General features: G+C 44.2%; 1 protein-coding gene across 2 annotated transcripts in view; it reads right to left on the reverse strand.

Annotated features, from left to right (window-relative positions):
- Positions 1–844: 844 nt before the first annotated feature.
- IL1R2 (interleukin 1 receptor type 2) overlaps positions 845–12999 on the reverse strand; it is a 33283-nt gene continuing 21128 nt past the window's right edge. For both annotated transcript variants that reach the window (XM_032351733.1, XM_032351734.1), the window contains exons 4-9: positions 11523–11703; positions 8978–9152; positions 6810–6872; positions 5067–5202; positions 3017–3159; positions 845–1026 (exon numbers count right to left, since the gene is read on the reverse strand). In XM_032351733.1, coding sequence (XP_032207624.1) covers positions 887–1026; positions 3017–3159; positions 5067–5202; positions 6810–6872; positions 8978–9152; positions 11523–11703 — 838 coding nt within the window. In that variant the 3' untranslated portion in view covers positions 845–886. The remainder of the gene's footprint in view (positions 1027–3016; positions 3160–5066; positions 5203–6809; positions 6873–8977; positions 9153–11522; positions 11704–12999) is intronic.

Below are 12999 nucleotides of genomic sequence, written 5' to 3' on the forward strand. Positions count from 1 at the left end.
GGAAGGTCTGGTGGTGATAAGATCTATAAGGACACAAAGCAGAGGGAGAAACCCGAGAGGGATGGAAAGAGGTACCATTCAGAAGTGTGCCTCTGGGAAGGTCACTTGAACAAAGACTTGAACTCAAGTGAAGGAGTGACTCATGCTAGTTTTTCTGCAATCTGATTTCTTAAAACTGAATTTACTAAGTTAACTGGGATTTGGGGGAGGGTGGAGGGGGATGAGGATATGATATAAAAGAGGTTCTGATTATATTTTTCCAACGTGTATGCAGTTATCTCAATACTTTTCCGTCCTCCTCATTTTCAGAAGCTTTGAGATAAAGCTGAGTCTATTTCTCAGTTCACTAAAATGTGCTAACATGTATTTTTCTCATAGTCTATTTTAGTTGTTATTCTTTGGCTCATCCTTTTGGGAAAAATCCACCAATTTTTGCTGATGCTCCTTCTTTAGCATTTCTAAATCCCTCTTTCCAGTCTCCAAATGAAATTCCATCTTCCCAAAAAGGCAACCTACATCTTATCTTTGTTATCTGTTAACATCCTCCACGGAGCATAGCCAACATAGATTTTTAATACATTTTCGTTAAAAGACAAATGAATGAACTACAAAATTCATTTAGATGTTTTCGACGCCACCTCACTCTTCTAAATAGGTCACAAGTGTCCAAGAGCTACTCTCCCACACACGTGTACGCTTGCTCCTGTCAGCTTCAGAATAAACATCCCATTCATACTTCTGTCCTTTACCATAAACACAGCAGCTCGTTAAACCAACTGAGGAAGAGCAGAATCCTCGCAAAGGCCAAGTCACCTCCATAAAAAAGGATATCGTTTGACTCTGAATTGTTTTATTGTCTTTATTTTACTTGGGTGAGATGAAAATCTTAATGGCCAGTCTTTAACGTGGTCAAACCATATGCTTTTCCAGTTCTGTGTTTACACCGTCTGTGCATCCATATTCCCACCAAAACCAAGCAGACCAGGGAGAGTGGGGCCAGTATGGTCCCCCAGGAGAATGTGGCAGCTGTGGGAAGAACAGAGTCACATCATGGGTGGAAGGAACATTCTCTCACTGCCAAGCAGGACAGTGCAGTGCATGTTTATAGAGAAGAGTGGAGATGGAGTTCATTTTTTCCTAATAATTGTGCACTGGCTTTTCACAAAGCATGCCCCTCACAGCAGATCAAGGATATCTGAGAAGGACATCTGCGGCATTAGGGAAATGAACAAGGTAGAACAAAAATCGATCAGAGAGTGATCAGAGAAAAGAGCACAGAGTGGGGTGAGGTGGCGAGGGTCTCTGTTCCACCTGTTGAATAGTGTGCAATAAGAGATTATCCGTTCAGGTCTCAACCAGACAACGGGGACGTGGCCAAGGTCCAGCGTGGCCTCTTCCAATGAGTGAGCATGTGAGGGGGGTGATAGAAACGAACAAACACAGGAAGAGAAAACCAACTTTGAATGTAGGAGCTTTAGGTGTCAAGAGGATTGCTTGGACCCAGCTATTTTATATTCTACTCCTTGGCATCTCTGCATCATGAAAATGTGGAGAGTACAGATAAAGACGTGACAAGCAAACACAAGAACATGAGTCCTCCTGGACTCACTGATGACGAGGCCAGAGTTCCACATTTAAAGCTACTGTTTTTCATCATCTATCTGGGCCTCTGGGAACCAACACAATTTCAGACTGTCTCTCTAGATGATTCTTCCACCTTAACATCCCACAAGGCTTGGAAATGCTTCAAGCTTTAATTTGCTGAGCAGCCATCGGGACACATCTCTCCATGCTGGGGACAGGCTGTTAGCTGTGCCCTTGGCCATGAGTCACAGCCAACCCCACAAAGGAGGGAGAAGGCTCACATTATGAAAACGCTTAAAGGTCCCCAGCTTCGGGTCCAGACAAACCACAGGTTCCTTTAGGTCACAATCTGAACCCCAGAAGTGGAATCTGCTTTCTGGGGGACGCTTCCTTTCCAAGTCTGGACAACTACTGACTCTTTCATGGAAACAATCTAAAGCATCAGCCTTTGCATATGTGTCCTAGGACAGCGGTCCTCACACGTGAATAGGAAAGGAGCCTGCTACCTTACCCTCTTTGGCCTTACCCTGGAAGAATTGGGGTAGACCTGGGCTGAGGCTGGGGCTCTGTGTTTTCAGCTAGTGGCCCAAGTGGGCAGTGCTGGTAGTGCTCAGACCACAACTGGAGAAAAGCTGTATGCGTCATGCACTGTCCTGAGGCTTAACCAAATCCTCAGCTTTTCAATTACAAGTGCATCTGCAGCTGCCTTCCCAGCAAGGGAGAGAGAAAGTGGAGCAATTTGTTGGCTTGCTACAGATTGCCCAGGAGGCATAAGGAGACTGCTGCTGGAGATCACTTTGGCTTCTGCCTCGTCCCTCTGACTGTCAGCGGCCTCAGCAGTACCTGTGTTTCCCTTCCCCACTTAAACGCTGGGAGGAAATCAATTTGGTCCAAATGAGAGCACGGGTTTCTCTTTTCTTCTTACTGTATATGGGCACTGAGTTGATGTGACTACAGTCTTGTGCTTTATCTCCTGGGAACCAATGTCTTTAACCTGAAAGCTGCTCTGAGCCCTGTGGATCTCCCAGCCCCCAACTCTTGGAGAAGGGAGTTCCTCAATTTCGGGATAAAGACCCTCGCACACTCCTCCAGGTGTCACCAGAAACCAGCTAGTCCTGCTGATCCAGGGGCAGAACCACAGAAGGACACGGGGGTGTGTGTGTGTGTGTGTTTAAGTTTATCGCAGAACCATCTTATCATTTTTCCTGAAGTCAGCTTGCTATTTAAATTTTCCCTTGAACATAATCTCCCAAAGCCAGCTTCCACCCGACAAAAAATAAATCCTAAGAACTGAGAGATCCGCTCTGGGTGGTCCACTAACAGGAACTGGGGGAACTTCCTAAGCAATCAGCTGGAGAACTAGCAGTTTTGTCTAGCGACCACAGACCCCTTCCCGCGCTGCTTCCCCTCAAACGTCCCCCCACGTACATACCTTCTTTGACTGTGGTGCGCAGTGTCTGAAAACTCAGTCTGTTGCGGACAAGGCATTTAAAATCTGTGTTCAAATCCTCCCTTATGACTGGATCAAAAATCAGGGGCACTTCAATGTAGTTCTCATTGTTCTCCGAGTATTCCCTGAGTGAGAAAACATCTGCTTAAATGCGCTGTAACCAGTGCAAGCCCATCTTTACAAGGGAGATGTCCGAACATTCTCAACGAGAAGGACCCGCTGTGCTTAAATTGGTCTCAGGATTCATAAAGAGAGGAGCACCTGCCTTGATTTTGGTTCCCTATCTGGGAGAATTTCTAAACCTGTGCTTGAAGGTGGAAGTGACACTGAAGATGTTGGTCCTTGTAACAGGACACTTGTCACAAGAAGAACTTAACAGGAGCCAGTTTCATTTGGATGTTGGGAAAATTCATTTTTCAGGCCATTGACGAACAAAGCGGCGGTAGTGGGAAAGAAATATCTGCCTTGGAGAAACTTGACTGTAAGGCCAAAAAATCATTTGCATACTGAAGAGGAGGGATTTTCCAGGAATCCTGGCCTCCACTGTGTTTCTGCCTCTCATCTCCATTGCCAGCTGTAATTCCGGGAACCCAAGCTCAGAGCAGAGGGCCACAGACAGGCCAGGCCAGGGAATGGTTCTGGCCAGCATCGCTGCCGTTTGTAATGTGATCATCATCTGAAGATGCTTCACTGCTACCTAGGAGCATGAATAAAAATATCACTGATGTGCATCTGCTAGGCCTTTCTTTTCTTTTCTTTTCTTTTCTTTTTTTAATCCTTGGGAAAAAAGGCTCCTTTAAGTGAGCGGATAGTATGAGTAAGCTAACATGGGGCATGTGAGTGATGCCACACTTTTCCCAACAGGGACTTTGCAAACAAGCAGTTGTGCTAACCACATATAATTTTGATTCACCACACTGCATCTAGAAAGATCTTTTTTGATAGGTCAAGTGGAAGTTGAGCCTAATTCATCATAGTGGAACTTGAATTTTAAAATTCCTTGATAATTTGATGGGCGCCTGGATGGCTCAGTTGGTTGAGTAACTGCCTTCGGCTCAGGTCATGATCCTGGACTTCCAGGATCGAGTCCCGCATCGGGCTCCCAGCTCGTTGGGGAGTCTGCTTCTCCCTTTGACCTTCTCCTCTCTCATGTTCTCTCTCACTCATTCTCCCTCAAATAAATAAATAAAATCTTAAAAAAAAATTCCTTGATAATTTGCAAAATCGAACGGTCTCCCTTTCTCAAACACAGATTTACAAGGTCTGACTGTCCTACTTTTGGGTTGAGAAAACATTTTCCAAAGATGAATGCTTATGAGAACAGAATTCTTCCTTTCTTTGAACATTAACCTACCTTGATGCCCATAGCCACCCTCAGATACTGTGGCTAACTCTCAGACTCTTGTGAAGAGTTTGTGAAAACATTTGACATTCAGATTGCAGGGTGTGGCATGGAAATGTATGAACTCCAAAGCATTTTTTTCGGAAAACCGTAAAAATCAAGAAACAAATGTTTAATGAAACAGCTAAAAAAATGCAACATCAATGCCAAGCAGTCGACTGCAGCCCAGCTGCTATAAGAAGTTCGATTCTTAAGAACAACTGGTGATACTTAGAAAAATTCAATTTTTAAAATTCTAAAAATCTGCGGTGCCTGGGTGGCTCAGTTAGTTAAGTGCCCAACTCCTGATTTCAGCTCGGGTGATGATCTCAGGGTCGTGGGATCGAGCCCTGTGTTGGGCTCTGCGCTCAGCCTAGAGCCTGCTGGAGATTCTCTCTCCCTCTTTCTCCACCTCTCTCCCAGCTCATGCCCTCCCTCTCTCTCTCTCTCTTTCTCTCTAAAATGAGTAAATAAATCTCTAAAAAAAATAATAAAATTCTAAAAATCCAACAGTTTACAATCAAAAAGATTATTTAATAGAGTTGTGTGTCCTGGTCTGATCTGGTGCGACATTGTCTCTAGAAGGAAGAGCAAAGCCTTCGGAAATCCCATAAGATGCTTCTCAGCTGACAATGACCTTCACCCACTTACTGGCGCTGCCCTTCAGCCACACGGCCTCCCTGGTAGGCGTTCTCTATTCTGGTATTGTTGGCCATCCACCAGAGCATGGTGGTCGACTGTGTCCCGGCTCCTAGAAACACCTTACACGGGATTCTCAGTCTTGAACCTGTGCACAGCAAGACACCATGTCAGAGCCCCACCAGAGAACAGGGGTCACGCCAGCCCCCATGGCCACCAGCAAATCCAAGTGGCAGACCCTGCCCCACCTTCTCAAATACCCCTCACCAGCCAATTCTTTCCTTAAAAGGAAACTCGTTTCCTTCAAAGGATTCTGTTCACACAGAACACCAGTATCTATCAAGTGTCTCCAGTTCCCTCAACTGGTCTTCATGAGAGATGAAAACCCTGAAGGCACATGGCTTCCCCAAGGTCACTCAGCTCCTACAGGGCCTTCTGAATTCATGGATGCCTTCTCCCACATTTTCTTCTAGGCACCTCAAAAAGTCAGATGAATGTCTCAATTCTTTTTCTCTGCCCATTGCTGGTCTCAGCCCTCCTGTTTCTCCCAGGAACCCCCATGGGTGATATGCCTCCTCCTGGTGGGTTTTTTAATGTACGGCCCCCTTTCAGGCTCTTCTCACTCCTTCACCACCTCTTACAACCTTAAGATTTCTTGGTCAAAAGCAACCCATTAAACCTGGCCTCACGTAATTCTGCCATGCACTTGAGTGCATTCAAAACAACAGGGTGGGGAACTCAGCTCCATTTGGCTGGGGAATCTAGGAGCCAGGGTGCTGGAATCCCAGCTGGCACCGACCCGTGTGCCCACTTCCCCAGGTTTCCAGGTGGTTTATTCCAAGGGCCGAGGCAGCCTGTGTTGCCAGCAATCCCAGCATCTGTACCAAAGTCCCCCTTCTCTATGACCACCAACTAAAATTTAAAATATAAGCCCAATACCAAACAGAAGAGAGACCTGGATGGATGGATGGATGGGGAGAGAGGGAGGGAGAATGAGGCCTACAAAACCATTATAGGGAAACAAACACCAAAATGGTACAGGCTTCCTGGATACATAGGCCTGTTGGAAGCCCAGCCTGACATGAGTGTGGCTTTTGACCTTCAATGAGCCCACAGTGATGCCCTGAGCAGCTTTTCTTTCCACAGAAGGACCCCTATAGGGTCGGTGTTGGCACTGACTGGCATCCCATGAGACACAGTGATAGTCACCAGGGAAGTGGGCACTGGCCAGGACAGCCTGAGCCACAACCACAATGGGGTGAAAACTGGAAAACCCTGTCAGTCACTCTCATCATCCACCTTGACCAGCTGAGCAGGTCTTTCGACCACAAGAGACCGTCTCTGTGGGGCCAGCAGTGACGGGGTCAGCCTCGCGTTACAGATGGACTCTTAGGGAAGTGCTGCACGCCAGCGAAATTTTGGAGAGACTTATTTAAAACATACTGCAAGTATGTTTTATGCAGGGCCCCAGGAGGGGATCCTGCTGTTAATCCTCTCATACAGTTGACAACTGCCACCAGAACGTTGGGATTTTCACAGTTAGATTTTTGCTGGTCGGGTGTTCCTGTGACAAAGTATACCTATTTTCACACAGTGCCATTTCTAACATCTGACAGAAGGAAAGATGTCATTTCTGCCTCTCACGCAGGGGCTCCAGGGTCCTACCCATGCACACTGCAAACCAAAGGGGCAGGGGACCTCAGGTTTTGGGACTGAAGGCACCCCCGTGGGTAACATAGTCCTCATAGGCCTTACCCAGTGAAGCTAATATGGTCTGGTGGGGAGAGATAATCACAGGAATTGTCTCCTCTTCTTTTTCTGAGAAAGATATGAGGAAAAGAGCTTCGATTAGGGAAGCCATCATTTCAAGCTGAGATTCAAGTTCCATTGTTTAGCTAATTAACAAAGTTATCCCCTACAGTATGGCCAGCCATTGTAAGATTCGACCTTTGTCTGGCAAAGGAAACAGGCTTTCCACAAAATTGAGCATCTTTGGCCAATGCCTTTCCCAGAAGAGATATTACTGGAAGAGGCCACAATTAAATACACATTCCACGAACAGATGTTCTTTGCTTTGTGATAAATAATTAACCATTCCCTTCCCCGGCTTCCTGAATGAATCCTTAATAATAATCTTCTCAACGCTTACAAGATAGGCTTTACCCCAACGTCTATTTGCCCTAAAATCTCCCCCCTCATCTCCATTCCTGCTTCCCCACATGCCTGCCTCAGAATACCATAGAGTCACTTTGAAAACATAAACAGAGACACAGGGATTTGGGAACCACCCGTTTCTACTGCTAATCCCACACTGAATGATAAGGAGCATGACCCAGCATTGGCTACTATGTCTTGTTAATAGAGGACATAAACTTTTTTGGGAGGCAGACAGAGGGGGATCTCTGAATAGAAACTCAGTTCCCCAAGAGGTACGTCTCCCAACTTGAAGAAAGTAGGCACCTGACTTGGAGTAAAAAGCATGGCTGGGGGTGGGTAAAGGGCTGCCCATCTCCGTAACTGCTCACTCTTCCCTTCCATCTTCCCTGCAGAGCATTTTGAAATCCTAACATGAGTAAACATTAGGCAGCCGCACAGCATGAGGAGCACATGGCTTCTGGGCCAAGACCAGGAGGCTCCCCATAGTCGCGCCCCCCACCAAAAACACACATAGTCACACGTGGGGGTGGCGAGGGTAGTTAAATACCTCTGTGCTTCTCAAACCTAAGGGTGCATCAGCATCCGGTGGGGGTGGAGTGGGAGTGTTAAACACAGATTGCTATGCTTCCCCTACCCCATCATGCCCCGGGTTCTAACCTAGTAGATCTGGGATGGAGACTGAGATTCTGCAAGTCTAGTGAGGACCCAAGTGCTAGACACCCTCTGAGAAGCCCTGACAAATAGTGTGCTCACAACTTGGGGTAATATGTGGGCTGGCCGCCCCCTACTGTTCTTGTGGAGTATCACATGAACAGGATAATTCTGAGCCCTTTGAAAGTCACCGGAAGTCTCTGTGATTTTCCACTCCAGGGAACAAGTTGTTGATAGGAATGAATCCTCACAGGACTATGTCATCTAGAGATTTCAGTTCATGGGAGATATCCCATGGGAGTTTTCCCGGTGGTAAAACTGAATATCTGGATTTTCTCTGGAAGGGGCAAAAAGTTACACTTCTCCCTTCATAGACCAATTATTTAACCTTAATATATTTCCAAACCCATCTGAAATGTCCTAAAAGACTCCCAATTGTGTATTCAGTATATAAAATAAATAAAAGCAGCATACTCTCTAGGGCAGAGTCCAAAACTCAAGCCCTTTTATGTTCCTTGTACCAAGCTTGATGTCCAGCATGTAGGCAGTAAATGTTAAACAATTTTAAATACTTATCAACACTGTTCACAACATTCTTTTCAAGTAGAACTCATTTAAAGCAATGAGAGCCCTCACTATCTGAAACTCTGATTTCAAGGGTCATGTGCCTTGGGGAAGCCCAAGAAAGGGGAATTTCCACTGGATATGCCAATGCAAAACCCTCTAACTAAAAAAACCCAATAAAATCTTAATATCCTTGAATTATAAATAAAGTTCTGGCAACCATGATGCCAGATGGCTGTCTCTGGTGGTGCAAGCCTTCCAAAGGGACCTTCCCAGTGAACCGTTGTATGGCCCCCTCTGCTGGTGTGTTTTAGCCACACCTGGAACCCTACCAACCACTCAGCAATCCACCTTTCCTGAGAAAAACACCCTGCTCTCTATCTTTCAAAGCTCCACACACGTGTTTTATGAGCCTGATGCTTTAGGCGAGTTGATAGGTATGTTTTCCTTTCACACTGAGGACATTCAAGGAATTCCACATGAACCCTCATTAGTTCTTTGCATGCTTGTTATTGACAGGGTGGGGAGGTCCCTCAGTGGCAAATACTCACTGTTGACACGGAGTTCAATATTCCTAGTCACGTTGTACAGCATGCCTTCGTGGGTAAACGTTATGGCACAGCTGAAATAGCCCGCATCCTCCACAGACACATTATAGATGAGTAAGCGAGAGGTTCCCTTCACACTTAGAAACTTCTCGTTGTCTTGATCCAGGAGGACAGAATCCTTAAGGGAAAATACTTTTCAGAGTTATGCTATGTGCTAATTTGTATTTCAAAAGCTATATATGAGTAGCACTCATATTATCAATCAGTGTTAAATATCCAACCCAAGAACTGCCCTGGTATTTACTTAGCGAATGTACTTTGGACACACCACTAAATGTACTTTTTAACAGAGGGAATTTGTTAACAGATAAAACAAAATTGTGGGATGTGTTTAAACACAATGTTTATTGCACATTCGTGTGAGCACAAAGGGAAAAAAAGAAACTATCTCTTATTGGATAAAGTAGGTCATTACCGCCTTGGGAAACACGGAGGGAAGAGTAGTGGTATGTCATCAGGGTGACTGTAATATTCAGGAGATGTATTCAGGGAAAATAAAGAAATGATGTTAGAGTAATGACTTTAAAAATCATTTCAACTTTACAGGTCAGTAAAGATGGAGAAAAATTTGTAAGGAAAACTAAGTATGAGGAATGAGGGCACACTTTCCATATGGACAAAAAGGTCCTGAGGATTCTGCACTACAGAACCCTCAAGATCAAGACCTCCAATAACAGAAAACGTTGAATGGGATTCGAGAAAACATCCCAATGAGCACAAAGTGTTCTCAGGAACCTATCTTTCAAAACCATGATGACTGAAAGCTTGCGACAGTCCAACATAACCTTGAGTCATCTCAGAATCTTGCTCTGAATGGGAGCACAGACATAACTGGAATAGTTTGCCAGCTAGTGGCTCATCAAGTGCTATTCTACAACATGTTTAATTAAAAAGAGAGATCTTATTGTTCCTAACATGAGTCCCCAGAGGTCAAAAAAGCCAAATGGGGCTCAGTCCCCCAATTCTTCCAAGGCCACCAAACCCCCAGGGTTTCCCTGCATGGCAGTAGTGTTTGGAGCCGGGCCTCCCATGCTGGAGTGCTGGCTTTACCATCTACCAGCTGGATGACCTTGGGCAAGTGCCCTTACATTTCTGTCTCTCTGTTTCCTAATATGTAAAATGGAGATATTAGCAATCTCCACTTTGGTAGGTTACATGCCAGGGAAGCTAGACCAGAATTATACACAGTACCTGCTCAGTAATGATTAGCATTGGTATCCTGTATGTATCTTGTAGCTATAATACCAGTCAACTGGCTGAGCATCTCTTGATTAAAAGGTTAATTTCTATCAAATATTAAGCAAGTAACTGTAGTTTTCAGTATCAGTCTATGGTCTATCTAGATCAGGGGTCAGCAAATTTTTCTGTAAAGGACCAGACAGTAAGTATTTCAGGCCTACAGTCTAGATGCCCTCTGTCCTCTGCTAAATTTGAAGAGCCACTCAACTTGGCCCTTGCAGTATGAGACCACAAACAGCGTGGTCACCTCCCAGTAAAACTGTATTTATGGACAATGAAATTTGAATTTTATATCTTTTTCACATATCATGAAATACTAGTCTTCTTTTAATTTTTTTTAAGATTTTCTTTATTTATTTGAAAGAGAGAAAGAGAGCACTGTAGGGCAAGTGGCAGACAGACGGAGAAAGAAAAGCAGGCTTTCTGCTGAGCAGGGAGCCTGAAGTGGGGCTCGATTCCAGGACCCTATGGGGATCAATCCCAGGACCTGGGATAATGACCTAAGCCTAAGGCAGACACTTAACTAACTGAACCACCAAGGCATTCCTAACTTTTTTAAAAATATTTCTTTATTTATCTTAGGGAGAAGGTGAGGGAGAGAGAGAGCAAGTGTGTGCTTGGGGTGGGAGGGGGGGAGTGCGGGGGAACAGAGGAAGAGAACCTTCAAGCAGACTCCCTGCTGTGCATGGAGCCCAATATGGACCTCGACCTCATGACCCATGAGATCATAACCTGAGCCAAAGCCAAGAGTCGGATACTCAACCGACTGAGCCACCCAGGTGCTTCTCTTTTAATTTTTTTTTAACCATTTAAAAAAGTGAAAACTATCCTGAGCTGTCGGGCAGGTGGCAGGTCAATTTGGCCACTGATTATAGCTATAGTTTGCTTATACCTGGTCTACACAAGTGCTCTATGATAGTATTTATTCAACCAGTCAAGAAAACAAGTATTTCTTTTTTTTCTACATTGCTATAGACAAATGTCCGTGTAAAAAGCTATTTTCTGGAGTAAGCTGTCACTTACTCCATTCATTTTGCATTCTGGCTTCTCAAAGTTCTACTCTGAGGACCCTTACCCAAGCCACATACAGATGAACAGAACCTATTAGTCAGCCCCCTTTTAAAAAATAACTGGTTGAAAAAAACAGAAATATAAAAGTGAGTATATTGTCCTCAGAATGAGCATTTTATATCTTTCCCGTGTCTAGTAAAACACATTTTAATTAAAGCAGCAATTTTTAAAGACGTACCTTGTACCAATGAATCTTCATGTCCATTTTGTTATGGGTGAATTCACTCAGCTCAGGGCAAACTAAGGACCCAGAGGTTGACAAAGTTAGAATTTGTGGGTACGATATGAAAGGCAGGGAAGCTTCTGTCTTCTCAAAAACCTTGAGCTCAATGGACATTTCATCACAGTAAGAAGCATTTCTGAAGTAAAGGGGAAAAAGGCATAATAAATGACAAGGCAAAATAACAGCAACGCTAAATGAAATTGAGGATAATTTTCCCAAACCCATTAAATTCTGGGAATCATCTATCAACTGATGTCAAATTTCAGAAAACTGCAGAGAACTCTGGGTAAGATCTCTAAAATATTTTTCGCAATACTGCATGGGGGAAAATGAACTTGGCAAGCTTCTTTTTTAATTTGGGTTTTTTTTTTAAATTTTTGGTTCACCTAACTAACTTCAATATCATAATTCTATTAAGACCATAGGACTGGGGAAAGGGTAGAGGCAAAACATTGATAGAAACATGGGGGAAAAAACATAAAAATACAGTTATCTCAGCTAAGTAAGTTCCTGACTACATAATCAACAGAGACCATAAGAACGTGTGCTGTGTAAGGAGAGGAAGGGAGGGAGAAGCCTGCACAGCAAAAGATCAAACAGTCTATATATCTAAAGAAGGAAGAAAGTGTGAAAAATGTCTGGAGAGAAGTAAGTGGTAAAAGCTTGGTACCTGAAAGTAAAAAGAATGAACTCAAATGGATAAAGCCAATATCTAATATTATATTTCATGTCTGCTTAAAAAAAGGAAAAGGATGAACAAACATCTTTGGCACAAAGAAATGCAGAAAGCTATCACCTTGAAAAATACATAATCTCACTGTAAGTCAAAGAAACACCAATGAGGACAAAAGACCAGTGCACACCTGAAAATAGGCATGGAAGCAGCTGGGAGAGGTGTGTGCCAGGCCCTGGACTCGGTGCTCTCCGTAAGTTATTTCATTTATTGTCCAACCCTACAAGGTAGGAATTATTAGCATATCATTTTTAGATGAGGAAAATTAGGTATACAGAAATGAAGTTACTTCCTAAGACTGCAGAGCTACTTAGAGGTCAGACCAAGGTTAGAAGCCCAGGAGGGCTCTGGGAAAACCCCTAAATTGGGGCAATATCTCCAGAAACCAAACTTATTACACATACCAAGAGTCCCAAACCTGTTCACATTATTGATCTGGTAATTACATATGGGCCAGACAGTCCATGAAAATAACTCAAAAAAGACTGGTGGGTAGGGAGTAACTTGGTCACCACCCACATTCTCCATGTGGCGTGGCCTCCCCAGTGCAAAGGGATGGTGGTCATTAGGGCTGTTCACCGAGTACGTCCAGTTCCCCTGCCCTGAGCAAACAGTGGAATTACACATCATGGCCTCACCATGGGTGATAAATAAGCCTTTGTGGTTTTAAGCCACTCAGATTTGGGGGCTGTTTGATTT

This window comes from Mustela erminea, chromosome 7 (assembly GCF_009829155.1).
Source record: "Mustela erminea isolate mMusErm1 chromosome 7, mMusErm1.Pri, whole genome shotgun sequence".
Taxonomy (NCBI): domain Eukaryota; kingdom Metazoa; phylum Chordata; class Mammalia; order Carnivora; family Mustelidae; genus Mustela; species Mustela erminea.